The sequence below is a fragment of the Octopus bimaculoides genome, chromosome 20 (genome assembly GCF_001194135.2).
Source record: "Octopus bimaculoides isolate UCB-OBI-ISO-001 chromosome 20, ASM119413v2, whole genome shotgun sequence".
NCBI classification, from domain to species: domain Eukaryota; kingdom Metazoa; phylum Mollusca; class Cephalopoda; order Octopoda; family Octopodidae; genus Octopus; species Octopus bimaculoides.
In genome coordinates, this window is record NC_069000.1 from 47,297,551 (window position 1) to 47,312,426 (window position 14,876).

Sequence of the window (14,876 nt, forward strand, 5' to 3'; positions counted from 1 at the left end):
CAAGAGGAAGACCAAGGAGCCAGATGAAAAGAAAAAGTGCTGCCCAGCTGGAGTAGTGATAGGACAACCAAGTGGGGGTGGGATCATTCTCTAGACAAACATTGGTAGTTCATTAGCTGACTGAATGGTAGTAATGCTGTGTGGCACCATGGGAGAAAAAACCAAAAATATCCAAAAGAATGCAAGGATGAAGTGAAAATAAACAGCAAACAAGAAATACCTTCATATTCTATCTGGTGTCTCAGCTTCAGATTTTGTAATCTCCATTATATAAAGTCAGATTATCCAGTATTTAGCAAATCATTCTCCATGTGAAGTGGATTTACTTGCCTACAAAATTCCTACAGAGTTAAGACACTTGTCGGTGATAGTGGCTGGCTCACTACTCCAGTATGGCAGTAAAATCTTTTACCAGGTGTTGGGTTAAAAACTAGCCTTTAGAACCAATACGGAAGTAAAGTTAATTATAAAATATGAAGTGGGTGGGGATTGGTGGCCCCTTGCATTCATAATCAGAAAACAAAACTTAAAAGGGTCAGTGTGCAGGTGAGAAAACCCAGCCAATATCTTACTTTAACAACCTGTAAAGAAAAAAGGTATCAATAATAATAAAGAACAAACAAATAAAGTATTCTGCAAATGTCTTTTAATTAGAGGAGGAGGAGTTGTGTAGTATCTTAACATTGGAGTGTTTGGTAGGTAAAGTTGTTTTCCCCCCTCCCCAGTCCTGCCAAACTGACTAAACTGGTCAGTTCTGAGATGCCAACAGTTTTTGGTCATTAGCAACTACTTTGTCCCAGGAACCTTAAGAGAATGGCTTATTCCTCTTTCTAGTAAATTTCCATCCATACCTTTACGAAGTCAGTCATTTTGAGCCTTTAAATTATTCTCAACCCTCAACAGGTCCTCAAAAACTGCCACCAACTTGGTAGCTGGAGTTAAAGAAAAATCAATCCCTTCCCCAGATGGTTTGTACGTTGAAATATAAGAGTTGCACTTCAAAGGCAGTTAGATGTAGCATGGCCACTACCTCTGCTTATTCAACTTTCATAAAAAATGAAAGCAGGGAATACAGTCATTTCCGGAAGAAATTCAATTAAAATAACACTAAACTCTTTAATAATATTGATATAGCACATCCTTAGTTTTCCCTGCTTTACACAAATAAAGCACTGATTCTACTGCCAGGGTTTTTAGGAAGCAAACACAAAGAAACCCCAAAAAAAAGTCCATGAAATAAAAAAAAAAATAAAAAAAAAGCCCCAATAAAATAAAATAAAATAAGCTACATTTAACTACCCTCTGGACAATGTCCCAACAATATTATCAGAACCTTAAATAGTCTGATGATGAGAGGGTTTGAGGACAAGGGGGAGACAAGCAATGAGCCCTTTCTAAATACCATCCAACCATGAGATTTGGGCTTTTAAGTTTTCAATCCTGGTCGCTGTTTGCCTGCTAACAACACAAAGTGGCTGTTCTATTTACACAACTTTCTACTAGCAGGTATTTTCCTGTAATGTTTCTTTTAAATATTTTTTGCAGGTGTTTTCAGGAGGTAAAAAAATTTAGGGTCAGGGGTTATATATACATGTAGATTCTGTATATATAAATATATATTTTAAGTAAATCTGTTGTGACTGGATTTATTGCACCTGTCAATGGCAAGCTGTCAGTAGTTCTGTCCCCATCTGTTAGCTCCTCTCTTCCTGGACAGAGCCAGACAAGGTAGTTAACTGGTTGCTTCCCTGCTTCCGTTCCAAACAAAAATGGCAGCAATGAGTTGGAAAGGTTTCAAAATCTGACTACTTCGATGTCCGATGCTTTTTTTTGTTGTTGTTTTTTCAGTATTGAGATGATTAGGTGAAAACAGCAATGGGCCTCTGTAAAACAAAAAATATATACATTAATTTGACTCATCATTTTCTGGTCATTAAGTTTACAAAAAAAAAAACTATGACACAAATAATCACAAAGCAGTGAATGATATCAAAATATTACCTCACCCCGGCAATTGTAGTAAGGCAAGCATTAAGTGTTGCCCAACTCCAAAGAATTTTATGCAATCAAGACATTTTCCTATATTTCTCAGCAACTGCAAAGCATTGGTTAAGCATTTAACCAACGAGTTGAATATTTTTGTACAAATGTTAACCACAAACCAAACGACCAAAATCCTAAGTCATTTTAGCAAATATTTCCATAATTTTATCCTATAAAAATCAATTTCAAGTGAGACCTGGTCAGCTCCAGGTTGACAATACTAAGAATTAAACTGAAAATGGTCCATGATATTCTGAACTGAATCACAAAAGTCTGCAGCATCAATTCAGCTAAAAGTCATCAACAGGAAAAAAGGGGGGAGAGGAATGAGAAAACCCCGTACCTTGTTCAGAGCTTTTTCACCATTTACGTTGTTTGCTTCATTGTGTTGGTTATCTGCCCAACTAGAATCACCCCAACCAGTATTTCCGGAATTTCGTCGGAAGTTTCCTCTGTAATTACCACGGTTCATTCCTCTACCTGATGGATAAAAAGGAGCTGAAACAAAAAAATATTTTTCATCTTAATGCTGGCAACAGACATTGAAATAGTTATTACAGTCTATGGGGGTTTTTAAAAAGAAACCAAAGAGAAACACACACAGCCAATCAATCAATCAGTCTGCACAGATACAGTGAATTATTAAGAGGCTTAAAAAGCCACTGGGCAAAAAAAGATATTTACCTCTCCCCCTTCGACCTCGGAAACCACCTCGACCTCTCATGCCTCTGCCCCTACCACGATAACGTTCTGACACTCCAAAAGTTTCTGCATTCAGTTTCCGTTCTTCTCGCCAACTTGTTCTATTTACACGACTGGGAGAGAGAGAAAAAAAAAAAAAAAAACCTTGTTTAATAATTAATATCAGCTTCAAATTACAAATTGTCTTCATAATTTGCACAAATTAGCATTTAATGTAGTTTTAAAACAAGTTTGAACCAATTCACAATCTGATAAGGTGAGAGAAATTAGTTGCAAACGTTTGTCGATATTCTAATTATACTTTAATTGGCAGATTCTGAATATGTTCAAATTAAAAATTAAGAAAATTAAACAGGCAGGGACCAAGTTGATGCTGAAATAAAGTGCCAAATATATAATTCTTTGTGTTGACTTTCAAAAGTGCTTACGGCCCATTTACAAATGAACATCTTGCCTGGAACAAATTTAACCCTTTAGCATTTAAGCCAGCCATAACCAGCCCAAATATTTTACCTGTTCTATACTTAAATTGTCAAAATCTGGAATCCTACACCTATGCAACAATGTCCTAAAAACATGATTGCATGAAAATCTCAAAAGTTACAATGTCATGCATAATTGAAATCAATGTGAATAAGTATTTGATTTGACAGTAAATCCAAACGATAAAGGGTCGAAGGCCTACAAGACATTTAAAAATCATTAATCATTTCTTAATGAGTGAAGACTAAAAAAAAGAAAAAAAAAGGCTAGGTTCAATTTAATATTGAAAATTTGGAAGTCCATATTGGAAGGAAAATATCTGCAGGATTTTCAAAAGGCTTTAAAAATCTAATTTTATTCAGAAAATAAAAATTAGGAAGTTGCGTAACTTTCATAACTTGTTTCAACACTAAAAATATATTCCAATATCAAAATGTATCCAATCATTGGATTTGGACAAAATTCATGTCCAACTGACATACATTACCACCCTGGTAAACATTTTATCGTAAAAACATTTCAAAGTATATTTTATATAGTCCTAAGCTTTAGCTGTATTCCATAGTTAAGGAAAATTCTTGACTAAAATCTCTAAATTCAAAAATGTCGTTACAAAGCTCAGTTTCTAATTTAAAGAGATGCTAAATAAAGCAAACCTCTTCAAATTTTGGTACAAGAGCTGACAAAGGTTAAACAGAATTATTCCTGCAATCATAGAATATATTGGCAAACAGCAAAATAGAAGATCATTATGATGTAAACTAGAAAATCTCTTTACCCATGTTCACGCTCAGTTGCCTCACAGCTGATGTTATCAAAGAAAGATTTAGTTTTATCATAATACACCGTTTCTTCATCCTTCTTCACATCTTTCTTTGGAACTTCTGGTTCCTCTTCAGTTTCTGGTTTTTCTCCATTCACAATAGGAGTGGGATTCTTTTCATCTGAAAAGATTTCAAAGTTAAGACATAAGCAAACTCAGTCAGGGCAGCAAGTGCACAATAACATTTGGGGTGAGAGGGATGAGGCAAGAAAATCAGGCAGATTCAGTAATTTAATTTCATAAAAGACAACATCCAAGAACAAGTCAATGTGCCTAAAAGTATCCTTTAATGACCTTTCCAAGCTGGCATGGGTTGCACAGTTTGACAAGTCAGGACTGTGCCAAATTCCAGTATCAGCTTTGGCAGTTTCTATGGCTAGATGCCCTTCCTAAAACCAATAAGTTAAATGGAAGGTGAACATAAGTAGTTCTGAAGATTGGACAGAGTGGGTAAGGCAAGTTCATACTTAAATGACTATTAACCCCAACAATAATAACCCACCGCATTACAAAAAAAAAAGGACCCAACAATAATTCTACTTACTCAGTGTTAACTTCTTTAGTTCCTTTTCTACTTCTTCAAATTCAGCATTGGCACTCTCAAAATCGTAGTCATTCTCAAATTTGAGAGGTTCTGAAGGTTGTCTGGAGTTCCCTCTGCCTCTTGGCATACCTCGAGACATTCCTCGGGGTCGGCCTCTTGGAACCCCTATCAAAAAACATTATGTACATCAGAACATTTCAAAGACAAAGAACAAAGGGGGGGGGATTACAATATAATGGACAGCATTACCTCTACCCCCTCGTCCACGAGTGAATGTTGTGGTCCGGTTTGCCTGCTGATCTTTCTGATTATTGTAGCGTTTATCTCGACGATCTGTGGGAGACATCTGCTGCTGCTGCTGGTGATGCTGCATCTTATCATCCACATTGATCTGAGTTCCTTGATCAGTTGTCGGGGATTTGCGCCCAACGGGTGGGGTAGGACCACGAGAAACTATAAAAAAAAAAAATTTCAAACTCAAGCACCATTCAAGCCAGGAACTTTTACAAAAGCCAAAAGTTGGATTAGATATTAAAATTCAAAAATGTAATAAAAATAAAAATGGTTAATATTTGAACATTAGAATGCATGTTATATGTCATCTAAGATTTTAAAAAATAAATTTAGTCAACCATTTTAGTAGGTCGTGTTAAAGATTTAAGAAATTCATACTGAAAGGGGACAATGGTTAGAAGTTACAAAAAAAGACCAACTGAATCTGGTAGAACTGGCTTTTCCCATGGTCGTTCACCTGTGTGTCACCTGCACACTGATTAGAAGTTAGGCAAGATTAGTGATGTGAGATTCTAAATGCTTCAATTTACCAGATTTCCTAATTTGCTGGGGATCTACTTGAATGCCTTGGTCCCGAGTCGTATGACGGGCATAACTGCGAATAAAGGAACCTGACAAAAGCCAACATTCAGGTTCAAATCCAATTGGGGGTTTCAAAAACAATATCAAGAAAAATTCAGTAAAATCAGAATGTTACAATTTTAGCAAGAGAGGAGAAAAGTTTTGAAAATAAATGGAATTTAAATATTTAGCTGATTAGAAAATTATACAATTAACTAATTATAAAAATCAGTGAAAGATGCAAATCTAAAGAGTAATGGGGAAAACTCTTCAAAGTGGATCAGCTCAATGGAAACTGGTCCAAGAAAGACTTTTGCAGGGTCTTAATTGCTCCACTAGGAAACCAGCATCAGTAATTTAAAAGCAATTTAGTTTGATAGGATACCCTCCAGTTAATTAGAACACACTGCAAAAAAAAAAAAAAATTAGTTGCTACACCTTAGTTTTTATGTTATAAGGCCTGCTTTTTGTAATACAGCAGTTGTTCATATTCCTCCAGTAAGCTAAGCATATAATGAAAGACATTCACAAGAGGCGTTACCTGGAAGAGAAAATTGGCCAGAACCGTGATAGGAATGCTGGCCACCAGAATGGAGATACTGACCGCCATAAAGCTGAGCTCCTCCAAAAGGTTGATAAGATTGACCGCTGTAAGTATGTTGTGGCTGCTGTTGCTGCTGCTGCTGCTGTTGTTGAGGATAAGACGAAGTTGTTGTCACTGGCTGGGATGACTGGGAAGAGAAATATTTCGAGATTACTGTATTATCAATTGAAATGGCAATATAGGAATTTAAAAGAAAGGTCATGGTAAAACTACCTACCTTCACAATAGCAGGGTCTTGCGGTAGTCCTTGCAAAGGCTGTGGCTTCGGAGGTTGACAGACATGGATGTCTTTAATGTCACTACCTCTGAATATTATATATTCAAAAACTTCATCTCTTGGGGCAACAGGACGGTCAGTAGGACGATCTTCAGTACCAAAAGATCTTACTGTTTAATAAAATTTTTTTTAAAAAACCCAATGTTTAAAAATTAAAATCGTAGAAATGAAACTGGGAGAATATAAACATTTTTACATTTAAGCGCCATAAAATGTCAACATTTAAAAGCTTTTTGGACAGGTGCCAACTAAATACGTGTATATATTATATACACACACAGGTTCATTTAAAAACAAAGACCGGCGTTTAATGTAATACTAAATTAGTATATCGAAATTATTTTTATGAACTAAAAGCGCAGGAAAAAGGCCTATTTAAAGGAGGCAACGAGAAGGGCATTTTCACAATGTAAATAAGTGAAACATTTTAAGCGACCTGGAACGTTCTTAATGTGGAAGATAGGTTCCTTTACCTTGCAAATAAAATACCTGCAAGTTGTTGTCGGCTAAATTAACGACAAATAATCTTGGTTGTAGTCTAATTTAAAAAGCAATATAAAACAAGTAAAAATGGCGGGGGAATTAAATAAACAATTATTAGGAAATTTGACGAAAATAACACTTTGCCAGCCTCTGAAATCTCGGCTGAGACACGAGTTTTTATGCATTGGTCAATGTATATACAACCAGCATACGTGGACAATCAAATACTGCAAATGGACAGTGAGAGAGAAAGAGAGAGACAGCTGATATGTCATAAAAACAACTCTCGTATTTTTAATTATATTTTATTTCCATTTTTTTTCTTTTTTCGTTACAGAAATGGAAATTCTAGAAGTGACGTGCAAAGTACGAAACATGGTCTTGGTTTAGTGAAATAGCTCAATTAAGCTTAGTCATGGTCGTATTGAAAGCAAAAGAGGAACACTGCAATAATAATAAATAGTTGGATGACATGTCAACGTTTTATGAATAGAACATGTCAACAAGACGGGAAGAACGAGGACACTTTCACTATGTGAATAGCGGTTTTGTTGCTGGGAATAATAGACAAATATACTATTATTTAAATGACTCAAACCTCACTTTTTTTGCTGCTTTATAAAGTATTGCCTTTTAAATAAAAATTAGACATTTATACTAGCTTCTCACTTCAGGTTAAAACTACAGAAGATATAAAAACAGATATTGCGAGGTCTTTTTTTTTTTTTTTCAGTTTTAAAAGTTCGGTAAGCTGAAGAAATTGAGGTAACTGTCTTTAATAAAAAAAAAAAAGTATTTTTAAAAAGGGTGGCAGTGAAAATACGACATAGGCTGGTCTTTAAGAGTTTATTGACAAGAGACAAACGTTCCAAAACAAGGGGAATATCCACCATTCAAGTGGAGGTATTTTACTGAGGAAAAGTAAGATAAACTGAAGCCGTTTTCTTCATTACGAAAACCACACAAGTAAAATGCGGTGAAAGCAGGGGTTTATTTTCAATACCAACCAGAGATGTCTAACGGGGAGACAGACTGTTTAACCATCACACACACGTGTGTGTGGGGGGGGTTCATTTCTTACCCCCACATGTATTACATGGGAGTCAAATATTTAACAAGCACCACACACCCATGTATAAGGTGGTAAAGTAGAGGTGCAAGCACCACACACGCACATATATATATATATATATATATAACGCGGTAAAGTGGAGGTGAAAATGCCTGACCACCACCACCACACATGTATAACGCGGTAAAATGGAGGTTTAATTTCTTACTCCACATTTATAACGCGGGATGTTTAATTTCCTGGCCACTCCACATGCAAAATAGGGGAAAGTGGAAGGTTAATTTGGCCACACATGTATAACGCGGAAGTGAAGCTAAACATAAATAACAAAGTAAAATTAGAAAAAAGGGGAAAGCATTCCTTACGGCGCCAAAGAAATAAAAAAATAACAGTTGGAGGTGATGGCGAGGATTTCGGGTTTGAATGTTTAAATGGGTGTTAAAAATGAAGTGTAGAGTAAAGAAATAGGTTTTTGTTACCTTTGGCAAGAGCAACAGTGGATTCATGTGGGTCGATAGTATAGAGAATGCCTTCGTAACGTATCTCAGCCTTGGAGATGAGGCTTATCTTGCTGCCCAGATACGGAATACCTCCTCCACTCATGGTTCACTCACGCTTTCCTATTGCAATTCGGTGCCAACAAAAATTACTCTGCCTGTCTCTGGAGGACAATAGTATCGTGAGAAGGTCGACCTGTGTCCAGTGGGGTTGATGGTAGAGAGAGAGAGCGAGCGCAGCTCCTTCGACTTTCCTTCTTCTCCCCAACTAAAAATCTCTCAAGATGGCGACAATGTAACACTGTACTCTCCGCAAGGTGGCGCTCGATGTCTTTTATACACAAATCTCAGGGTTCAACCGGGTCACTGCGCATGCGCTCTTTAGTCGTCCATCGACGAAGCAAACGAAATGGCGGCCACCAACTCAATCGAGGAATTGTTGTCGTCTGAGGTGGACGAGAACGAAGTAAGTGCCTTAGTTGGGAGTCTAGAGTCGAGGCTGGCCTCGCCTACCCACAAGGAGTCGTCGCAGGATGTATCGGACAGTGTAGTTGTTCCCATTACTGCTCCTGCGACGACGGACCGTGTTGGGAGCAACGGGAATACTGGTGCTACTAGCAATAGTAATGTTGGTGGAAGTGGTGCCAGTAAAAGCACTGGAAATACAACTGGTATCGGAGGAGCTGGCACCAATCACATCAACAACACTGCTACATCGTGTGTAGGAGCAAATCTCGGAATTGGTACTGCTACAGCACCTACCGTCGTGACTGTGGCAGCGTCATCGCAACCCGCTTCGTCCACCGTCAGTGCCCCATTCGCATCTATCCAGGCTGTCAGTCAAGGACAGAAGGGCATCCCCTTGGTAACAGCAGGCGGACCCCAAATGAACAAAAATACAGCACCAATTTCCAAAGCACCTATGGATACCCAAATTATCGGCATCAGTTCGATCCTGAGTCCTACAAACGCGACAGTAACGGGCACTGGAGCCGGTGGTGTAGTTGGCACTGGGTCACCTGCTTGTGGGGCTACTACCGTACCAGGAGCAAGTGGTGTGTCTCTACTGAATGTTAACACTCCAAATACTGTGCAGATCCCAGCCAACAGCGGCAAAATCGGAAATACACAGACAATTCGAATCATTACTCAAACATCGTCGGTTGCAAACACCAACAACTCGAACCCAAATGTTCCCTATGTACATCCAATTGCGAGACCACTGGGACCAACTCAACCACAACCTGTCCAGCATCAAGTTGTAACGACAGATAGTAATGGAGCGGCAACAGCTGTGCAGAAAAACACTGCTACCTCTGGCGTGGTCACTAACCAAACTAACCAAACAACAAACAGTGCTATTTATAATCTGGCTACAATTGCCGCCGAACGGAAACCTCTAATGGTCCCACATATGACTGTCCAACAGACTAAGTCAATGCAAACTGCTAATCGAATGACTGTCCGTGAGCAGATTGACCAGAGGCAGGACAAAACTGGCGGACAGAAGATTACAACTACAACCACTACGACTCCACCAGTTACTTCAACACCAATTATGAAACCCGATCAAAGTACTGGCCACTTTGTTATTAAGGATACAGCACGTAATATCACCACAGCATCACCCAAAACAGAGATAACGTGTTCTAGAGACACGATGGCCCGTGTCACTTCAGCACAGCAGAGCGTACACATAGTGAAGGGCTTGTCTCCACAAGTCAACCCTAATGTCATCACAGTTTCACGAACCCAACCTCAAGGGGTCAGCATGGTTCAACCTCAAATACTCACCAATAATGCCACCCAAATGAGAATTGTAACTCTGAACAATCAGAATATCCACACATCTCGAGCTCTAACTGTAAATGCTGGAAGTCTTGGCAAAACGACCAACAACCGCGTAGGGACGGTTCGTATAAATACTTCACAACAATCACAACAGATCAACATCGCCCCACGACCAGGAGGAACGGTAAAGTACCAGTTGTTTACTTGTTGCTTTCTTTATCGCCCCCCCCCCACCTCATTTGTCTCCCTCATCGTCTCCATCTTTCGCTCTTCTCCTCTTTGAAGATTATTATTATTGTTCAGATTATTGCTATTCGTTGTTCCGTTACACACACATACAAATACGCGTATACACACAATAATTGCAACTGTTCCTTGTTCCGTCACACAATACACACACACACACACACACACCAATGCTATTATCAAAACAGGACCCAGAACATCCTCCCACTGCATCAGTTCCACTCGATCTGCTCCCGCTTCCAATCTCTATTAATTATCTTTTTGACTTCATTTCAAATATTCCACCCAGCCTCAGATGTTAGTCGAGAAATTTTTCACATATTCGCGGGATCGATTTTATACTTATCATCATCATCATTATTGATATTGTTATTACTTCTGATCGAAACCTCTTATCTCCGAAAGATTCTTATTTGCTATTTGTGAATGATGTTGAAGTATTTTGACAGTAAATTCAAGTTTTAAGTTTAGTCTGACATTAAAGTCCGAAAGTGTGACTGCCAGAAAACAGGTTAAACAACATCAAAATACTACAGCAAACACTTATTTCTCTACATCAGTTCGTATTTCAGTGTGTATATACACACTTACTCTCACAGCGATGTGTGTGTATATCAATACGTGTTCTAAATGTAGCAGGTGCTCCCCTAACATGCCATATGTATACACACACACACACACACACACATATATGTAACTGATTTCTTCAACCACTCCACCATAACACTTCTATTCTCACCCATCTACACTCAGTTTTCTAAGATTTATTATATCATCGTCCTATTTACTCCAACAACGAAAGTTTGTCTTTGTTTTCGCTTGTTGGTTTCGTTTTTTTTTTCTTCTTCTTCTTAATTAGGAAAGAACAATTAACGAAATCCTAAGTTGGAAGTTGGTAAAGTGGTTATGGTGGTGATTGTAGTAATTTTGGTTGGGATGGTGCATTCTATCTCGACACTTACCAAGAAAACAGTTACTATTGGCAAGTGTGACGTGTGAAACATGAGTGTGTGTGTGTGTGTGTGTATATAGCATGCAGCGAACTGGGACCGAGCCAACGAGGAAGACTATATGGTTTGTTTAATTTACTAGAAGCAGCAGCCGAATTTATCTTGAATACGGAAAGGACACATTAGATAATGCAGTCTTACGTATTACTGAAGGAACGGGATGCTCATGGATGGAATGTCTTTGATCATAGCTCTGCTGGATCGCGTCTGACCTGGGGCTAAAAACAATAACAATAATTCAATTAGATCGTTTGTGTGCATCTAGAAACTGGGGTTTCGTTTGCTTCTCAAATATATGAAGTGAACCATTTTTAGCATTGATATTTAAACATGGAATTAGAATATAATTTCGTAATGATACACATTGATTTCTTATTTTTCAGTTTAGTGTTTGTTTTGGTGTCTCCCCCTCTCTCACTCAGTGTGTGTGTGTTTATATTTAATATATATATATATATATATATATATATATATATATATAACGCCACCGCCATCACTTGTACATATTCTACCAGAACTAACTTTGTTTGATCTTCCAATATGACCTGTTTCTTAATTAGTAAATGTGTGTCTGTTCAGTGTTTTATTTGATCAAAAGTAGGCAACGGAGCTGTGCTAATTTTTATTCATAGAAGCTCAGTTTAGGAAGAAAAAGGATCTAAAGGGGGGAAAAAAGACACTTGTGGCCTAACGGTTAAACATATCGATTACATTTCCTCGTTCTCGATTTCAACAACGATCACAAATCACTTAAAGTTGTTTTGTTATTTTTATTCCATTCTTTCGGTTTCTTCCTCCAATCTCTCCGTTCTCAAACTTGTTTCTTCCTCTCTCTCTTGTTTTCAATCTGAAAATGTTACATTTTCGTTTTTATAGATATATGTATTTTCCTTCTTTGTTTACCTGAGATAGAATGCTGCTATTGATTAGCTCCAGGTAAATCGTGACTGAGCCAAACTAACGGACGGCTTAGACAATAAGTTCGTTAGAATGGTGACTTAGAATATTGCTGATAATGAGAGGATCTCTTTATCAGCATCTTCATCTTTTGACTAATCTATAAATAAGTCTGTGAACTGTAACGGTGTGTATTAGGAATACACTGTCTTTGACCAGCCCCGGATAACCATTTCTGATTCAATACTCTGCTCTCCTATATCAGATCCTTCTGAAATAGTTTCCTGGTTACGATTCAAACTGAACATTTAACATGCTCCACACACACACACTTCTGACACTGCAGGTTTTCAAGTCTTTGAGGAACTAAGATGACTACCAGTTTCGTAATCCACCTCCAGACTTAAATAACAAGGGTACCTTTACATGGTTGCTTACGTGCTAAATGTAACAGCTAGGTTCCCCACATTACACCCTGCTGTCTTAGTAAAGGGTACATTAAATAGTATAACTCCTGGTGACTCCTAAAAGGAATAGCTTGTTACAGGTTGATCATTAGTCTGCTCAAACAGGGCTGGCCTGGGGTTAAATACATTTTTAGTTATTTACTGCTATCTTCTAGACAAATGGTCTTCAAGGTGTGTGTCCCTTGTACACTGACAGTACCCAAAGATTACTTCTAAAATTGGCATTTTAAAACAGCATTAATCTATAATATTCTTGGAATATTGATGTAATGATGTTCCAATATTTATAATTTTGGCAACAAAATTACCTGGGTTAGCATCTCCCTCATTTTGTTTACCAAAACTGTCAGCACCCAAAATTGGCACTTTGGTGCCATATTACAGGCGATGATAGGTTTAAATCTTTGCCAATCTTTATCATTATGTCTGTAGGAAAAAAGGATCATTGGGCTTTTTCTGCTAAAATATAAAGAAGGCAGTAGCAAAGTATTGGCCATAAAACACCACTTTGTGGTCTCTCAACTAGCTAGAAATAGCAGCCAAGTTTCCCCCTCATCATCATCACCCTTTGTTTCCCCCAAATCTGGAGAATTACCGACTGCAGGACTGATTGATAGTGTGACAGACTTTCATCTACAGAATCAGGGGTTCATAGCTCCTCACCAACAATCAGCTTTCCCCTACAATTGAAAACAGCTCTGTCTTGCTAGCTGTATGTAGGGTACCACATAGGAATGTGCTGCAAGCAGCAAGAATACTGTAAACTTTGCAGAGTGGAGTTCAATTTCCCAAGCAGTTAAAGCTTTAGCAATGAATTCTTCAGCAGTGACCCTTATGGTCTAATGGGTTCTGGCACTGACCATTCCTGAACCTTACAACTTAAGAAATAATCCTTTCTACTATTTGTCCATAGCCTGAAATTTTAAGGGACGGGACAACTCAACTGTATTTCTCCCAGTGTTCAACTGGTACTTTTTTTATTGACCCCTAAAGGATGAAAGGCAAAGTCAACCTTGGTGGAATTTGAACTCAGAACATGAAGACAGGCAGAATACTGCTCAAAAAATAAACCAGTTAATAACTCTCTGAAATTAAATCTTTCTAGTGTGTGTGTATTTGATTGTGTAACATCTGTTTCTCCATGCTAGAATAGGTTAGATGGGGACAGGATTTGAGGCAGGATTTTTATGGTTAGGGTTTTTCTGTCACCCACCCTTACCTGTTTTACTAGTAAGGGATTTTGTAATTCCAGAGGAATTTGAAAGTGCAGAGCTTGCAGATGACTTGTTGACAAGAAATGTCAACAAGTGTCACCCATTGCTGCCCAGCTATCACTGGTGGACATCATCCAGTGGAATGCAGCTCACCACAGATTCATACAAGCACACACACACACACACACATATATATACATGTATACATATATATAAGGATTTACTTTTCGTAATGAGATAAAATACCAAGGCTGTGTATAATATAGAACATTTATAAATAGAAGGTCTTACAGCTGTTTCCAGGATATTTATTATATCCCGTCATCAGAGACAGTGTGAGAGGATGGTTAAGCAATAGTTAGTTTACATAAGATAGGAAATAGAGAGTGAATGCAGGGATATTGTATTTGTAAATCCATTGTTTAGGCAGAATGGTATACATATAAGATTCCAATACATTGTGAGTAAAATCCAATTGTTTTTAAGATTGGTCGTTGCCTTTGTAAATCCATTATTAAGCAGTTTATTTTGAATTTAAAGATGTTCAAAAGATTGTATAAATTAATTTGATTCAGTTGGAATTACTTTTTAAGATGTGTGTGTGGTAGTGGTGGTGGAGTTAGCATCAAGTTGGCTGGAGTAGCAGAGAAAATGTCTTGTCTTGGTTCACTTGGCTGTTAGTAACCTGTAACAGATCATATGGAAATGTTAGTTGTGGTAGACTGACATTCTGCTGTCCCAGTGTTTGAGACAGATATAAAATACAATCCACTGGAATTGTTGTAATTATGCCATAAATATAAGGGATTATTTTCTAGAATGTAGAAAAGCAATTATATTGTTTTCACCAACCATGGATTTAGTGGGG

General features: G+C 37.8%; 2 protein-coding genes across 4 annotated transcripts in view; one reads left to right on the top strand and one right to left on the bottom strand.

The window, feature by feature from the left end:
- Positions 1-629: 629 nt before the first annotated feature.
- On the bottom strand, positions 630-8,702 carry LOC106871278 (protein LSM14 homolog B). 3 transcript variants are annotated; one of them, XM_052975138.1, is made up of 10 exons: positions 8,366-8,702; positions 6,272-6,441; positions 5,992-6,181; positions 5,420-5,500; positions 4,845-5,048; positions 4,596-4,760; positions 4,007-4,172; positions 2,728-2,858; positions 2,387-2,541; positions 630-1,883 (listed from the first exon to the last, which is right to left on the bottom strand). In XM_052975138.1, the coding sequence occupies exons 1-10, from the start codon at positions 8,487-8,489 to the stop codon at positions 1,860-1,862; spliced, it is 1,410 nt and encodes a 469-aa protein (XP_052831098.1). In that variant the 5' UTR covers positions 8,490-8,702; the 3' UTR covers positions 630-1,859. The 3 variants fall into 3 exon arrangements, with proteins under 3 accessions (XP_052831098.1, XP_014773127.1, XP_014773128.1); XM_014917641.2 differs by lacking the exon at positions 5,420-5,500; XM_014917642.2 differs by lacking the exon at positions 5,420-5,500 and having other exon boundaries at positions 6,055-6,181; positions 8,366-8,701.
- A 39-nt stretch (positions 8,703-8,741) lies between these two features.
- Positions 8,742-14,876, top strand: part of LOC106882896 (transcription initiation factor TFIID subunit 4) — a 22,452-nt gene continuing 16,317 nt past the window's right edge. The window contains exon 1 of the mRNA XM_052975137.1: positions 8,742-10,358. Coding sequence (XP_052831097.1) covers positions 8,793-10,358 — 1,566 coding nt within the window. The 5' untranslated portion in view covers positions 8,742-8,792. The remainder of the gene's footprint in view (positions 10,359-14,876) is intronic.